Below are 17,727 nucleotides of genomic sequence, written 5' to 3' on the forward strand. Positions count from 1 at the left end.
CCATCCGGTAAGCCATTTCTTAGGGGGCGATGGTGATTATTTACACATCTATAAATAAAATAAACACACAAGCAATGATGGGAAAGGGTGCCCACTGGCGGAAGATTCGTCCCCATTCCCGTCCCGGTCAAGTGAGGACACAGTAGGCAGCTGTTTTCGGACCCATGTCTTGCTCCTCGTAGCTCCTGCGGACGGTAGGAGGCGAGGCCACCATCGGAGAGCAAATGGAGTACTTTACCTAGGCTGCCATTCCCCGGCTCCAGGTCCGGGAGAAAGGTCCGTGTGTGTGTGTGTGTGTGTGTGTGTGTGTGTGTGTGTGTGTGTGTTTCTGTCTCGAGCCTTTCACATCTCCAGCACTTTAACCCGTTCCCATTCCCGTTGTCATTACCCCAGCGAAGCCTCTTGGTCAGGCTCCTAAAGAGCTGCAGCCACCTCCCGTCTTCTAGCAGCTCCGGGCAGAATGGGGGAGGGGAGGTACATAGGGCAAGGGGAGAAATCGGTCAGTTACTGCCTGACCCCCAGAAGCTCGAGGCTAAGGGCTGACAGCCAGCGTCACCATCGCTAGGGGGAAAGTTCCCATGTTCCGCGTGGAGGGCGCACGTGTGTGTATATGTGTGTGCGTGCGTGCGCGTGTACAGGATGGGGGCTGATGTGTGTGTGTGTGTGTGTGTGTGTATGTGTGTCCGTGCGTGCCCAGGGGTTACACCCTTTGCCTCTTTCCATTTACTCCCTCTGGATTACTGTTGGGACCCTAACACGAGGGCCCCTGGCCCGAGAGAAGAGGGTTAAATAAATGTGCTTTGGGTTAAGCCAGTCATTCAGGCTGCGCGGCAAGAACAGCCCCTTTCATTGCCCCCCGCCCTCACCGGCCCCTTTATGTTGCGGAAGGTGGGTGGCTAGGTCACTCCGGGCTCAGCCTCCGGGCCTTTCAACCTCTAGCTCAGGCATTCTCTGGGGGGTACCAAGGGATGGGTGTGGGGGCCGAGAGTGCAGGCAGCAGGGGCTTTGAGAGAAAAATCCGCTGGAGGGAGCGGTTCAGTTGAAAGAAGGAGAGCTGGCAGGCTGAAGCTCGAGGCAGTTTGAGAGGTCTGGATCTCTGGTCAATTTCCGGCTAAGGAGCTGGTCAGTTTCAGGAGGTGTGGGGAAAGCTGCCCACTAGAAGGCAGGCAGAATCCGCTACAGAACTCACCTTTGCCTCGCGGGCTCCAGTTCCTGCTGCAGCTGTAGAGCTGCCACTGCTCCGTGCTCTCCTCGACTCCCCTTCGCTTTTCCCCAGCGTTTCTTGCTTTTTCTCTCGCTCAAACTGGGATGCCAGAGTACCTAGCCCTGTAGAAGAGAGCGAGAGGGTAGAAGAGAAAGAGGAGAGAGAGTAGAAAGGGAACCGAGGGGAGTGGGGGAGAGAGATTTGAGTGAGAGATTGTGTGTGGGGGGAGGGAGGGAGGGAAAGGGAAGGGGAGAGAGAGAGAGAGAGAGAGAGAGAGAGAGAGAGAGAGAGAGAGAGAGAGAGAGAGAGAGAGAGAGAGAGAGGCGCAGAGACACATACGGCCACTGGAATTCCATCAGAAAAAAAAGTGAGGCGAGCAGGGCTTAGCGGGAGAAGATTTTTCTAATCCTTTCTTCATCTTGGTGAGAAAGAAGCGACTCCACTCTCTTCTGACCGAAGCTCCTATTGGATTGTTGCTTGGCTTAACCATCCGTTTTTGGATTTCTTTCGGTTTTTTCATTTTATTGCGACCCCCCCCAGCCTGTTCCATCCTTTCTCCAACCTTCTATTCTCTCGCCCCCTTCCATTCCCTAGCCCCGTCCCTCTCATTTGGAAGGGCTCTGGAATAGTACTAGCACTCGCGCATCCCTGGAGAAGGGCTAAGAGGCGTCTAACAGAAAGACTGGGATATCGGTTTTTTTTAAAAATTTATTTCTTTTGGGGGAAGGGGCCGGCGAGAGACACCCAGCAGCCCTGCCTTTACTCCCCCTTCCAACACCTCTTTCTTGCCAGAGGAGAGAATAGCAGGGACACGAGATCGTCATCTGGTGGAATATCTGGGATCACCGCATTGGATTTGGGACTGATTATTACTGTTTGACTATTATTGTTATTGGTTGTTGTTGTTTTTTAAAGCCCAGGAGGGAAAGGGCAAAAACTGTCGGATATATTTAACATGATCTTAGCAAACACCTTTTGCATCCTCTTCTTTCTGGGTGAGTAATCGCGGGCTGGGAGAGCTAGGTTTCTGGCCAGCGAGAGCCAGAGGGGCCAAGGTGGGGGTGGGGGGAACAGCAAGCTTGGGGAGCGCGGGAGAGACCGAGAGAGCGAGGAGGGAGCGGGGCTGGGGACACACCGGCGGAAAGCCAGAGCTAGGCTGAGGGACGCGCGCCACGGGCCCGGGGTCCGAGCAGAACTGGGGCAAGGAGAGTAGAACTAGGGGACTAGAAGAAACCTAGGGGTTTGGACCAGAATGAGCGGAGAGCTGGTTATGGATAGACACGTAGAAGGAAGAAATTAAAAAAAAAAAATTAAAAGGACCCGTGCTCCTCCCTTTAAACGTTATCATTACAATCACGAGACCAATTTATCCCCAAACAATGGCTTTTAATTGGGACAACTTTTTTTTCCTTTTTCTTTTTTAAACGTCTCGTCAGAACGGGAGGCTAGGCAAAGGACTGGGGAATGGAACGTAGCGCAGAATCAAACCTGAATATAGATGCGGGAGGTGGAGGGAAGGGCATGGATTCCGAAGCGTATTCCAAAGCGGCTGGTTGCCTACGATGGGAAAGCTCCAAATATCAAAGACTCTCCTGTGACAGATCATGGAACCTGTCAATCAACCTTTAGAAAATAATCAGTCTCTTTCTGCTCCAATCCCTTCTCTACAGATCACCTTTTAAGACTTTGCAAGATATATCCTGGCCGACCACCTTGACACCTCTTGCCCCCTAACCTTTTGGCTTTTTTTTGGATCTTTGCCTCCGGGGTTATGAGTGCTAGGGAGGGGTCCATTTGAGGTAGGTGGGTGGGAGTTAGAAACGTCCCTTCCTGGATCCTCGGTGAATCCGAGTTGAGCCTGGGGGGCCTGGTCCCTTGTCTGGTGGTAGCAGAAGTGGGTGTGTAAAGTTTAGTTCCTTGGGCAAGGAGGGTCCAAGTTACCGGGAGCAGGGGGCAGTGATGGAAGTGTTAGGGGGAAGTTAATGTTGGACAGCGACAGAAACCGCTTTTGGGTTTGTAGCCCCCTCCTGCTGATTCTGGGGAAGCCTACCAGAGAACGGCTGTTCTCCCTCTTCTTCTCCTCCGCCCCCATGGTCCCTCTTTCCTTTTGGGAACTACAATTTCTCAGAAAAAGATAACAGAAAAGAGGAAGGGAGGGAAGAGTGCCCAGGGTGGAGAACATATGGGGGAGGGGAAGAAATGCATGCTTGCAAGGCCTTCAGTTTGCAGTGACCACAGAGGAGTGGTTCTTGGCTAGTGCGAATTTACATATAGAGAAAAATTAAAACACGTCCATGTCTATATCTAATTCTATAGATTCTCATCACACTGGTATTGTTAAAAGAATAAAAGTGAGCAAAAACAACCTAGCCCATATAGGGTCCCAGTGTTTATGCCAAGGTGCCCCCTTGTGTTGGGGGTGTCTGAGAGAGACTAGCATGTTCCAGTATCTGAGGCACTCTTAGTTCTCTTGGATTGTAGTGCTCCCCTTACCCAGAGAGGACTGCACAACAAGGGAAGAAGATGTGGAGGTGGATGTTGTCGGGGGTGACCACCTGAGACAGGGGCTTAGGACAGAGACAAAAAGGACAAGAGCTCTCCTACCTGAGTAAGGAGGCTGGGGCCTCAATAATCTAGGTGAGCTTTTGCTCTGAGGAAACCTGACTCTCTTGGGTTGCAGTGGCCCAGCTCTAGTGTATTGCCAGTCAATTGTCTCCACTCTTCCACCCCTCCCAGCCCCACCCTGCTCCACCCTAGAAGAAGCCAACTGCTTTAAGAAGTGAGCCTTTGTGGGGTTACAGGGTTTGGGAGCAACAGGGGATGTGCCTTGGCCTGGTTTGGTCTTTTCACTGGCTCCCTGCCCTGGGACATAGATTTAGATTACCCATCTACTGTTACTCATTCTTTTGGAGTTGAGGGGTGGTGGTGGTGAGAAAAGAGAGTTGGGCAAGGATGCTGCAGACTTTCTCTATAGACCCAGGCAGAATATGGAACCCCTGGATGTAGGTTCTTTCCCTGAAGGGGCTTTTTGCAAACTTGACATTCTCTCCTTTTAGTGGTTTTAAGTATTAGTCTTTTATGGCCCAGGAGGGTGTAGGAACAGGGTAAAGGAAGAATTGGATTAACACATTCTTCATAAGCAATACTTACAGGCATTTATGCTTTTCAGACACGGGAAAGCTGGCTGGGTCCCTTCAGTGACCTCCAGGGCACCTAAGGGAGCAAGGATTGACTTTACTGCCAATACTGTAGTCTTTCTGAACTAAGATAGGAGTAAATTTCTCCATCTCCCAGAGAGAGGTACTGAGGTAGAACTGAGGTAGTCAATGGATGTGTTGGGTGAAGGCACAAGATACCTCCATCCTTTGCAGCTCCTTGGGGATGAAGATGGAAGGAATTATGAATGTTGGATGGGTCCTTGTGTGTTGGGTGATGGGGAAAAAGAATAAAGGAGAGATTGGGAGAAGGGGAGATTGAACCAGAATCTGACATTCCCTTCTGATCTCGGCCTGTCATTTCTCTTCCCTTTCTGAAACCTCTTACTTTACTTAATTAGGATTTGGGGCAGGGAGAAGGAAATTCACTGCCAAATTGTAGGATGGTATTGAGAGGTCAGGGAGTGACAAGGGGTACAGATCAGGCTATTTTCATGAGAGATTAGATTAATTCCAAGGAAACTTTAGTCCAGAATCACCATTAGATGATTTCTCTTTGAGTTAAGGCTTCCCTGGAACTTTAAGAGAAAGTAATCCCATTCTGACCCTTTTTGGGGGGGCGGTGCTGATGAAGAAGATTCTAACATGAGAATGTGGTGGGCTTGGTGAGATGTGCTCTAAATAGCTTTAGTTTTGACTGGTACCTCAACAAAGGGATGGGTGCCATTAATTGAGTGGCATTTATGTAGTGTTGGCCAAATGGACTCTCAATGAAGAATGCTTAGAGTGACTGTGAAATAAGAAAGAGAGCCAGCTGGGCTAGGCTGGTCAGAGGTCCCATTTTGGGCTGGTGTTTGGTTTTGGGGGAAGGTACATCACTTCTTTGTGGCATCATTTTACTCATTCTTGATCAGCTCCTGTTCAGTGGGCTATATGTTCCTTTCCTTGGAGGATGTGAACTTCTTCTTGTTCTAGCATTTGGACCTATCTCTGGAACCACTTCTGCTCAGAGTTGGTGGTTCTAAGAATCAATTGCATCTGCATTTAGAAGTTGCCATACTTGTTGGATGTTAATAGGGTTCATCAGAAGGTGAAGGCAATCAAAAGGTGAAGAAGCAGGTGGTAGACAAAAGGTGGGTGGAATGGAGGAGGAACTGGCATTTTTCAGAGATCATCACACTGATGATCTGTGATTATTAAACTGGACACCTAAAGGATAATCAAAGCCTTTGTTATAGACACTGAGGCTCAGGAGTCTGGCAAGAGTTTTATCTTTGGGTTCTAGATACTTTTTCAGGGGTAGAATTGCTCTATTTTCCATTCTCTGCAGATACTTCCCTATCCCTTAAGAAAAAGGTTTTCTGAGCACTGAGCCTCCAAGGGTTCAGGAATATATTATGTAGGTATCATGTTGGCAAAGAAGCTTCAGATTATAGCCAAAGACCCAGTTTTGGGTCAGTTTGCCCTACCAAAGGGAGAGGTGAGAATTGGACCTGTGTGCAGGACAGGGAAGTTCAAGAACTGAAGGTTCGGCAGGCCAGCTGGCTAGCTGGATGGGTTTGGCAGGGCTATGTCAGCTCAGCTGCTCCTCGACACCCAAGACTGAATCACTTTCATGGGCACAGTCCTAGTTCTAGAAACTGTAATAATGCTTCTGCTTGGAGCTAATGGGCAAATTTCCATCCCCGATACTTCCTTCCCAGCTTCATAGAGAGAGCATCTATAATTCCATTCCCCTCCAAAGACCCTAGGTTGGAACCTTTTAAATACTCTTCCCATCTCCATCCTTGTTTGGGGATTTATCTTGGAGAGAGGAATTCTCAGTGCATGTGAAGGAAACCCTTTTTGATCTACCATCTTTCCATCTGTTCATTCTACCCAGAAACCGCATTTCTCTTCTGTTCCACCTGGACTCTGGTCCATAGACATTTGTATTAGGGAGCTGGATTATTTTTGGTGGCAAGGAGGGAGTGGGTCCTGAAGGCCAGGCAATCCAACTCTTTGCCTCTAGGTGTCGCTGTCTCCCTGCTGAAGCACCCCCTAAACAGAGCCGCAGTGGGAAGAAAGAACTGATCTGGGTGGGGAAGGTGGACTTCACCGGGAAATCAGTTTTACTTCTAGTAGGTTTTGATGGGAAATTCAAATGCCCCTTAAAGGATTTCCCCTTAGAATTCTTCCCTGGCCCCTGAGGCAGGGGCTTGGAGCAGGGTTGGGCTATTGGGACCAGACTAGGTCTGGAGTGAGTAATTCTTCAGAGTTAGGGAAGACCAGAGAATAGGTCTGAGCAGAGGGAGAAAGGATGAAGTTTGTCATTTAAAGGGTGTGTGTGTGTGTGTGTGTGTGTATGTATGTGATAGTTCCTATGTGGTTTTCTTCCCAGTATTGGTGAGGCTTGGGAGTCTCGTAATCCAAAGGAAGGTGGTTCAGTCCCTTTGATGTTGTAAGTCCAAAAAGAAGTCCCTTCCCTTACTTCCAGCCTCTGATTTTATAGGAAGCTGGGTCTTTTGTATTTGATTTACTAAGGCCATTTAGAGAGAGGGTAAGGAGGAGAAGATAGAGAGGGAGAGAGAATGGGAGGGAGAGAAAGGAGGGAGCGAGAAAGGGATGGAGAGAGAGGGAAAGAGAGGGGGGAGGAAGGAGGTAGAGATAGAGAGGGGGAGAGAATGGGAGGGAGAAAAAGGAGGGAGAAAGAAAGGGATGGAGAGAGGGAAAGAGAGATAGAGAGGAACAGGAGAGAGAGAAAGAGAAAGACAGGGAGAGAGACAGACACATTCACATACAGAGAGAGAAGGAGAGAGAGGGAGAGAGAGAGAGAGAGAGAGAGAGAGAGAGAGAGTTAGTTGAAAGAGAAGAGAAAGAGGAGGGTGAGAGTGCAAACAGGAACACTAAAAGGGAAATTCTTTCCCAGCAGGTTTGTTATACATCACAATCAGAAAGAAAAAGAAACATGGAGAGAATGGAGAAAGGCTAAACAAGAGGGAGAATGTGGGGGAGGGGATGCTATTTTTCTAGTGGAGTACAGTAGTGAAGAAGTAAATGGATGAAAAGGGTATCTTGGGAAGGCCCCATGGAGGGGATCATGGCAGGATTAAGGAAATAACTTATTTCTAGGCCATAGTAAGAAGAGCTAGAAAGATGCGATTTGAGCTTTTCCCACATCAGGGCAGCCCCCAGATCCTGGGTCTTCTGTCCATCTACCTCTGCAGCTCTGGTCTCCCTAGCATCATATCATATCTTGGTGGTTGGCTATTAGATGGGTTGGAGATCTACTGGGGCAAAGCAGTCAGAACCTCCCGCTTCTAGGTCCAGGGAAGTCCTATAATTTCCAGCTTTTCTATTAAGGCTATGAATGAACTCTCTGAACTCCCATAAAGAATTTGGCCCCAGGTTAGAACTCAGAACCTTCTCTCTTCACAATTTTTTAAAAATTTTGTACTAAAACATCACCTTGATGTGGGTGCTGTTTTAGTAGTGTGATGTCAAAAGACCTGGGTTCAAGTCTCACCTTGTTTGTTGCTTTGTCCACTGGCAAGCCATTTCATTTCTCTGAAAGTCAGTTTTCTTGTTTGTAAAATGGAGGACAAAAATTGTCCTGATACAGGGTGGTTTTGAGTAAACTGCCTTGACCCTATCCACATAAGGGTTGTTTTTAGCCATCCGTCTTCCCATCTCCCACGTGAGCTCTATGAGGCAAGGGGCTTCTCTTAGTGAAGACTTACATCTCTTCTAGCACCTGATATAGTTCTTTGCACACAGTAGTTGTTTAATGAATGTTTGTGAAAATAAGTAAACTGGCAAAAGAGAGTGAAAAGAAGGGGCCAAGTACCATGGTGTAGCTGAACTAGTCTGAGAGATAGCATTCTTGGATTTCTCCTTGGGTTTTGGGTGAGAGCTAGGCTGGTGAATTTATGACTCCTGAATCTTCTTTAGCCTTAGAGAATGAGTATGCTTACTTCACTTTTGGGCCCAATCTCTGTTCTGGGCCACCCCCCCCCCCCCACGCCGCTCAGTCTTTCTAGTGATTTTCCGTTGAGGCTAAGGAGAGGTACAGCAAAGGAAGTCTCAGTGCGCCTCACCTTTCCTTCCTATAAAATGGGTGTGAAATCCCTGGTAGGGCCCAAGACCACCTCCCTAGACCTGTTCCCTTGGTTGGTGGTCCTGGCTGCTGTCATTCATACCTCTCTTCCCTCCCCTCCCACCCCCACCCCACTTCCCAGACGAGTCCCTGCGCTCCCTGGCCAGCCCCTCCTCCCTGCAGGGCTCAGAGCTCCACGGCTGGCGGCCCCCCGTAGACTGTGTCCGGGCAAATGAGCTGTGTGCAGCTGAGTCCAACTGTAGCTCCAGGTACCGCACCCTGCGGCAGTGCCTGGCTGGCCGGGACCGGAACACCATGCTCGCCAACAAGGAGTGCCAGGCTGCCCTGGAAGTGCTACAGGAAAGTCCCTTGTATGATTGCCGGTGTAAGCGGGGCATGAAGAAAGAGCTGCAGTGTTTACAGATCTATTGGAGCATCCACTTGGGGCTTACAGAGGGTAAGTGAAAGAGGTGGGCTGGAAGTGGGTGGTGGAGGGCCTGAGGAATGGCTGACATAGTCATGGGGAAAGGGCCCAGAGGAGGAAGGGCTTGGGGTGTGTGTGTAAGGAAGGGCCAATAGATTAGAGGGGCTGGTGCTTATTAATAGTCTCATCTCCTCTATAGAGCCCTGAAAGGTGTGAAGTATAAATGTTGTTGTCCCCATCATGGGTAGGAGATTGAGGCTGGAGGTAGGGAGGTTTTGTGAACTGCCCAAGGACACCCAACCAGTTGATAAATAGTAGGGCCTGGATTTGAACCTGGGTCTTCTGATTCTAAGACCAGGGATCCTCTCACTACATTCACTTAGAACTCAGAGGGACCAGCAATGTGAATGCAGTGGGGCAGCCCATGCCTGATTCCTAAGGCTTCCATGCTATCAGAGAAGTGGGTGAAGGGGTAATGTATAGCTAACTAGCAGGGGAACTCAAAGACAAGGGACAGAAAGAGGTCAGGGAGGAGAGAGGAGAAAGGCAAAGAGGTGGGGAAAAAAGGACCAAGAGGGTAGAGATAAGTCAGAAGAGCTATAAGCACAAAGACATATTTTTCTCTCATACACAGAAATGATGGAGGGTGATGGAAAGGTTAGGCAAGAACTGATGGGAGGGAGACTGAGTGTGAGGCCCCTCACCACAGATAGAATCAGTAGGTGGTCTTTAGATTGACACTCTAAAGAAACACAGTTGTAAATAAGGGAAACCCATTCCTTGGGATGACCCAGTCAAGAAATCTGTTCTTGGAGATAGATCGATCAATAGATGGATGGTTGGATAGATGGATAAATAATTGGATAATGGATAGATAGATGAATAAATAGATGGGTAGATAGGTAGACAGGCGGATGGATGGAGAGATAAAGCATTTATTAAACGCTTACCATGTGCCAAGAATTGTACTAAGTTCTGAGCATGGAAATATAAGCAAGTCAAGGACCTTACATTCTAATGGGAGAAGACAAAGCATAAAGAAAAACTGGAAGAGGGTGGTGGTGGTGGGGGAACAGCCAGACTATAGACTGCTTCCAAGCAAGATAAGACAAAGGCTCGCCCATCAGAGCTGAGGGACACAGGAGGAGGTAAAGATGGAGGAGAGATTAAACTGGTGGCCCAAACTCACTGTTGTCACTGAGAAATTACCCTGCTCTCAGTAGGTCTCTTCTTTGGGCAGTGATTTCTGTTTAGTTCTTATCCTGGCTTCAAAGCTATGCGTGCTTGGTGGCAGCTCCAAGTACTTGAACTGTTGACCTGAGTGCTGCACCATCAGTAGGAACTATGACCCAGTTTAGGTAAGCCAGTCCTGGATGCCCTCGTTATCCTGGATGACCCTTCCACAATGTTAGCCAGACTCCCAAACCCAATCTAGGGTCTCTCCCAGTGCTAAGTCTCCTTTGGGAGGCTGCAGGGAAGGACTGAGTAGGGGGAAGGCTCAGAATCCTGGGGGATTCATCCAAAGTCCCACTCAGGCCAAACTGACCACCTAGGACAGACTTGGGGAATGAAAGTTGAATCTGCCATAAAAATAGAAATTTGGGTATATAGTTGAAAATGACGGTGTGACACTACAAAACAGAGTAGCTTGGTTTTGTGATCGACTCCAGGTTTTGCCATATGAGGGCCACTTGCAGGAATGCTTAAGCCAGGGGTGACAAGACTTCCTGGGACTTTCCTATGGAAGAGAGATTCTACTGTTCTGCTTGGCCCCTGCTTGACAAGATTAGCAGCAGCTGAAGACAGAGGAAGTGAGTGGGTTAGAGGAAAAGGGAAGTGAACCATTCCAGCTATCCAGAAATGGCAAAGGGCGGTGGGCTTTGGCAGGGGGTAGCTTCTTTCTCCCAAGAAATCTTTATTCAGAATTCTTGGAAGGAGGCCTTAGAGGCCCCCATGTGCAACTTCCTTTTGGTTTACTTAGGGTCATATGTTAAGTGACTTCTCTAGCAGGGGTCACAAACAACTAATAAATGTCTGAGGCAGGATTTGAACTCAGAGCTTCTGCATCCCTTAACTGCCTGGATAACATGATTTCTGAGATGCCTTCCACTTCATCATCCTCAACTCTCTGGAAGACAAGCCCACTTAGTAATGAGGAAAAAGGAAAAGAGACCTATCATAGACATTTTGCATCTTATTCCTCAGCAAAGGTGGAACCACCCTGAGGCCAAAGACGATTGACTTAGTGCTTCACGTAAAATCAGCATTATTGATTTAATAAGCTTAGTTATCTGGTTTCTCCTGGAAACTTTCAGTTCTGTTTTAAGTTATATTGAAAGCAGAGGGGGAGTGGAGTGAGATTGGGAATTGAAGGAGGGCAGAGGACAGAGAAGGTGTACTTCAAGTAGTCTCCCCAATAACCAGGGACAACTGAGGGCTAAAGGGGAAGTTAGGTGGTACAATGGATAGGGTGTCTGGCCTTGGAGTCATGAAGACTCATCTTCCTGAGTTCAAATCGTGCCTCAGATACTTACTAGCCATGTGACCGTGGGCGAATCACTTAACCCTGTTTGCCTCAGTTTTTTCATCTGTAAAATGAGCTGGAGAAGGAAATGGCAAACTAGTCCGATATCTTTGCTGGGAAAACTCCCAAAAGGGGTCACAGAGTCACACATGACTGAATGACAACAACAATCTCTATAGAAAAGACAGAAAATTCTTGGGCTAGAAATAAAAGCCTAGAAATGAAAGTGACCAGCCTTGCCTCTATATTATCCCACAAGGTAGTCATGGGGCAGCTGAAGGAACTGAGGAATTTTAGTCTGAAGAAGACTTGCGTGGAGGGTGGGGCAGGGGTGGAGACAGGGTTAGCTGGCATCAACTGTTGGAAGGGATATCTTGTGGAAGCAGGATTGGCCTTGTTCACCAGCCTTGGCTAGAAGTGTCAGAGGTAGATTTAGCCTTGATAAAAGGAACTTCCCAACTATTTGAGGTATCCAGAAGTGGGAATGGATTACCCTGGGAAGCAGTGAAACCTCCTCTCAGCCCAGGTCTTTAAGCAGAGGATGAATGATCACTGGTTGCATGATGTGACAGATGGAATTCTTTTTCAGGTATGGGGTCGATAAGATGACCATCAAGGTCCCATAATACTCTGAAGTTCTTCGATTCTATTAAGTTGTACAGCTGAGCAATACCCTACATTTATACTATATAGAACTCAATGCTTTTGAAAGTGCTTTTACATCCATTGTCTCTGGAGCTCCTGATGGCAGATACCTCTTTTCTGGATAGAAGGCCTAGACATAATTTTTTATTCTCCCTATCTTCATAGAATATAAAGCTGCCAGGTGGTATGGTGGCTACAGTGGTACCTGGAGTCAGGAAGATCTGATTTAAAATATAGCCTCAGATACTTCCTAGCTGTGTGACCTTGGACAAGTCACTTAACCTTTGCCTGCTTCAATTCCCTCATCTGTAAAATGGGGATAATGATGGTGCTCACCTCCTAAAGTTGTTGTAAGACTCAAATGAAGTAATATTTGTAAAGCACTTCGTCACCCTTAAAGTGCTATGTAGATGCTAGAAGCTTTTGTTACCATTATGCAAAGGAGTCTAACTCTCTAGCTGAAGCTTAGAGGAGCGAAGCCCAAGCTCACACAGTTATGGGCAGAGTTAAGATTCAGATCTGTGTCTTCTGACCCCAAATCCAACGTTGTCTCCATCATGTGACCATTCTCCAGCAATCTCCTAAAGCTTGGATTTACTAGAGTTGCTAGAGCGCACTTCCAGTTCTTCACAAGTTACCTGCCATGAGATTTTTCCTCCATAATTCTTTTAGGAAGGAGATGCTTATCCTTGTCTCCTCTTGTCTATCTCTCTCAATTTTTTCCTCCCCCTTCCTTGGAGCAGGGCTCCTTTCTTAAAGCCACAAGAGGGTCCTCTTCTGGGTCTTGGGCCAAGGATTGTTCACACATTCAAGGCTGGCCATGGAAAGCTGGGAGCCTTTGAATGGAAGGTAATTTTTCTGTGAGTGGCAAGGTCCACCTGGGAGTTAATTATCCATGGACTAGATTGAATAGTCTCCTGAGGGGAAGTCATGGTGACTCCTCTATACCCCTTAATAAACCTCCTTAATAAACCTTGTTGGGGTTTGGGGAAGAGGGATGGGGAAAAACTGTAGATGGGAGAAGAGCTTATTGAGATTTGGTTTCTTCCTCATCTCCAAATGTTCTCCCCTCTTCCCCCACCTCCTTGGTGTCTTCTGATGGGCAAGGTTAGATGTGGGGCTTTATTAAATCTTATTGCCTTTAGCAGAGATAAAGTTAAGTTTGGAATCTGAGGCCCTTGGAGCTAGGAAGATGACAGGAGGTGGTAGGAAAATGCTGCATGATATGAATATGAAATCAAAATTCCCTTTGGTGGTGTTACTGTTCAGCTTGTGATAATCATAGAATCAAAGAACCAGAGAACCAGAAAGACCTTTGAGATCATCCAGTCTAGCACCCTCACTTTACATGTAGGAAAAGTAAGGCCCGTGTAGGGGATGGGATTTGTCCAAGGTAACCCAGTTAGTGGCAGAATCACTACTAACACCTGGTCACCCCATCCCTCTCCAGAGATGTTTTGTTTCTTTAGTGATCTCATGTTCCTTATTCCTACTTTTAAATCATTACCCTTCCTAGTCCTATTATCTACACAGCCCAGGCTGCCAGCATCTTTACATTTCACTCAGCTCCTTCTGTACTAGAAAAAGATGCTTTCATAACTAAGGGTTATCCATTAGCCCCATTTGGAAATTGTGTAGGTTTTTCTCACAAAGTTCTCAGCCAGGTACTCCCTATATCAGTATCCTGCCACAGCAGTCATCCTGGTGAATATCAGGCCACTGGACCCAGATGGCTCTGGAGGAGAAAGTGAGGCTGGTGACCTTGCACAGCCCTCCCTCACTCAGATCAAAGTTAACTGCAAGTCATGGCATCATCTCCCTGATGTCATGGTCCTCTTCGAAAACAAAGGATAAACACAACAACAACAAGAACAACAACAACCCTGCCACAATTTAGTCTTGGGAGTCAAGTACTAGGTTGGGAGCCTGGGTTCAAATCAACTCTGCTTTTTCCTGCCTGTGTGACCTTTGCACAAATGATTTAGCTCTGAACCTCAGCAATTTCCCTATCTGTAAAACGAGAGGTTTAGACTAGATCCTTTCCAGTTCTAAATCCTATGAACCTATGAATCCAGTGTTCCTGGGCCTTGCCACTTCCCTTAGTTTTCTGAGTATTCTCTTCCAACCTTATGGGGTATTATCAGTAGAAATTCCCCTTTGCGTTTTGTAAACAATAGAACTACCCATTTCAGAATGACCTGTTGAAGGTCAGCTTTCTTTCATTTAGCCTACTTTCAATTATTGAGCACCAACAGAGTGCTGGCTGCCAGGGAGTGTACAAGGATGAATAAGACTCAGTTCTTGCCCTCTAGGTGCTTGTAGTCTAGCTGGAGGAACACAGCATACATTAAATAACAGTGTCATGCATCAAAATAATCTGTATTCTTTTCAGTCCAATACTTTGCCCGTAGCACCTTTGTGCTTTGAAGGCAGCTTCCTACATGTTTCCCTTGAGTCTTGCAAATTAGCTATATGAAATTTAACTGTCAATACAAGAGATGTCAGCAGGCAGTGCAAGCTGAATGTCCAATAAGTGCGAGAGATAATAAGGGTCCTAGAAATTCAGAGCAAGAAAGGCTTTTGTGGGCTGACTGTAGTCAGGGTAGGCTTCATGGAAGAGGAGGATCCCCAGAGGCCAGACTTAGCCTCCAACGTGCCAGAAGCTTGTGGCAGATTGGAAATGGGTGGGTGAGGCTGTGAGTCATTCCCTCCTCTTCTTCCTCTCTGACTCTGAATCCATTGATTTCTCCTCTCAGTGCTATCTCAAGAGGTTTTTTCCTTTCCAAATGAGGACTTGGAGTTGGGGGTTGGGGGATGGGAAGAGGGAGATTTCCAGCAAGTCATGGAGGGAGAATGCTCCTAGGCTAGGTTGCTAGAGGCTAGAATATGCTGCTTGTCTTCCGTCACTCCATCCTTTCTTTTTCCCTTCTCTTTCTATCCTCCTATGACAAGGCTCTGAAGCTGGGGAGAATGACAGTATGGGAGGGAAGGAGAGAGGCGCTCAGAGGGAGTTGACAGATGAAGTTATGGAGAAAAACAGGAGGAAGAAAGGATGAGTGCGGTTCGAGAAGGGAAGAATCTGAGGTTCTTGGAGGGAGGGCCTGGAGCAAAGCACTATATGTGTGTAGGGGTCAGGGAGAGCCTGGATTCCTGCTTGGACAGAGTTCTTGCCCCTTCTCTCCAGCAGGAGTTCTTAACCTGCAGTTCATGAATTTGTTGTTGTGGTTTTGAAAACATTTTGATAACTCTTTTAACATATTGGTTTCTTTTGTAATACTATTGCATTTTTTCTGCACATTTAAAAATATTACACTGAAGAGGGTTCTGTAGGTTTCACTGGACTGCCTGTCGGAGACACAAAACAGGTTGAGCCCCGCTCTTCTATGAGGTTATAGATTGATAATTGGAAGAAGCCTTAGAAAGCCATTTAGTTGAGTCCCCTCGTTTCACAGATGAGGACCCAAAGCCCAGAGATTAGATACCTTGCCCAAGGCTGTACAAGTTGCAGGTGACAGGGGCATGATCCAAACCTGGGTCATTTGCATCATGGCAGAAGGGAAGGAGAGTTCACTTTCTTAACCTCTATCCCCTCACCCTGACAAGACTATCTCCATCAGTTTCATTTTCTTCTCTCTCTTTTAGGAGAGGAATTTTATGAAGCCTCACCCTATGAGCCTATCACCTCCCGCCTCTCAGACATCTTCAGGCTTGCTTCAATCTTTTCAGGTAAGTGGACTCCTTGGGAAGCCCTGTTTTAGCCCTGAATGCCGGAGCTTTCCTTCCCTCTCTCACCAACCTCACATACTTTACGTCACCACCCCTCTGTGGCTATCTCACTGTACGCACCTCCCAGGTGTCCTTGTCTCCAGCCATCCTGCTCTGGGTCTCCACTTCCACAGCCTTTCTCGCCGACTCATTCTTTCCTCTCAGCTTTTAAATCTATTACTGCTCGGAGGGGTAGTCCCAATGAAGGAGTCTTTGGGCCTTGTGCATTGGCCTGCTATAGGGAACAAGGCGGAAGAGGTACTTAGTCCTGGCATCTTCTTTGGTGGTTGTCTGTTGTTGGACCTGGATTAGATATATTTGGGTTCTTTCACCTTATTCTTTCCCTGCTCCTGAGAACTAGGGGATGAAAGATGTAAAAGTCTTGACATGGCTGGGGGGTGGGAGGAACTCTGATTGGGAGATGAATCTGTGGGTGTTTGGGCATTCGCCTAGTCAGGGAAAGTCTCTCAACGGAACTCTTCACAGGGGAAGAAGGCCTTTGGGAGCAAAAGGGTTGGACCAGAACTTTCTCTGCAGTGTTCTTGGTATGAAACCCAGTACTCAGGGCTATTAGGCTACCCAAGGATAACTTTGGCATCTTCTAAGGCTTGAGAGTATTTTGGCTTTGTAAGCAGTATCTTCTTGGTGTGATCTTGAAACTTTATGAAAGAAGGCTTCTCTAGAGGGGTAGATAGAATAGAAATGACCAATGTGCCTTCTGTGTGTGTGTGTGTGTGTGTGTGTGTGTGTGTGTGTGTGTGAATAATTCTAGACCCACAAGCAGAGGGTTGCAGCAGTTCAAATTCGATAAAATAGAAATGACCAATGTGCCTTCTGTGTGTGTGTGTGTGTGTGTGTGTGTGTGTGTGTGTGTGAATAATTCTAGACCCACAAGCAGAGGGTTGCAGCAGTTCAAATTAGCCAATTAAGGAGCTCTCTCTCTGGATTCCTATTGGGAATACATCTGGAGACCATAAAAATGGATTGGCATCTAAATTGAGTCCTCCTTTCTCTCCCTCCCCCTACCCTTCTATGCATTGTGGCATAGGGGAAAGAGCCTTATAATGGGAATTAGGAGACCTGGGTGATAGTATTGGTTCTGCCACTTGTGTGACCTTGACCAAGTCCTTTCCTCTTCAAAGGCTTTGTTTTCCTCATTCATAAGGTGGTTGAACTAGATAATTATTAAAGTCCTTTCCAGATGTGATTTCTTGCATTCTTTGAATGGATTTGAAAAAGATCTTGCCCTTGGGTCACTCTCTTCCCCTGGGAAAAAGAGGCATTTTGATGAGATTGAAAGTCATGGGCAGCAGTGGCCCTCCTTCTTATGCCTGTGGATGCTCAGGGTGCTTTTACCCTGGCTACACCAAATGTGCCCTTTCTGCCCTCCCTGTCTTCTATGGGCCCTGAAGACCAATTCTGAACTTAATACAGGTGCCAGGTGAGGCTTGTAGATGAAATCATGTCAAAATGAATATCACAGGAAACCTCTAAGGGAGAAAGAAAGACACCATGAAGCCTGAGGAATGGGTGGCAGAAGGCAGGTGAGCCACAGATGTCAGAAGTAGGAGGGACTTTGGAGGAATTCCAGGTGAAATGAGTTGGCATCCAGTGGTCCACCCTCCAGTGGGCATCAGTGTGCCTCCTTGGCTATGGAACAGCTTGGGCCCCTATCCCAGCCCATACATCAGATGACTCTGAACTTAAGCCCAAGTGTCCTCTTAGAAGAAAATCTTTACTTAATGGACTTGACATTCTGCTAGATGAGGAGGATGTCAACAAGACAAATGAGCAAATTACTGGGTCTCTAACCCACAGTATCAGCTCCCTATTATCTGCTGCCTACAGGCAGCTGGGTCAGACATACATTTTCCCCTTCTCTCCCCCTCCCCTTCCTCCCTAGCTACTTTTCTAATCCTCCTGCCCACCTCCCCT

At 47.3% G+C, this 17,727-nt stretch overlaps 1 protein-coding gene across 1 annotated transcript in view; it reads left to right on the forward strand.

The window, feature by feature from the left end:
- Positions 1 to 1,941: 1,941 nt before the first annotated feature.
- Positions 1,942 to 17,727, forward strand: part of GFRA2 (GDNF family receptor alpha 2) — a 110,280-nt gene continuing 94,494 nt past the window's right edge. Inside the window, exons 1-3 of the mRNA XM_036753134.1 lie at positions 1,942 to 2,199; positions 8,577 to 8,891; positions 15,670 to 15,753. Coding sequence (XP_036609029.1) covers positions 2,160 to 2,199; positions 8,577 to 8,891; positions 15,670 to 15,753 — 439 coding nt within the window. The 5' untranslated portion in view covers positions 1,942 to 2,159. The remainder of the gene's footprint in view (positions 2,200 to 8,576; positions 8,892 to 15,669; positions 15,754 to 17,727) is intronic.

The sequence above is a fragment of the Trichosurus vulpecula genome, chromosome 3 (genome assembly GCF_011100635.1).
Source record: "Trichosurus vulpecula isolate mTriVul1 chromosome 3, mTriVul1.pri, whole genome shotgun sequence".
NCBI classification, from domain to species: domain Eukaryota; kingdom Metazoa; phylum Chordata; class Mammalia; order Diprotodontia; family Phalangeridae; genus Trichosurus; species Trichosurus vulpecula.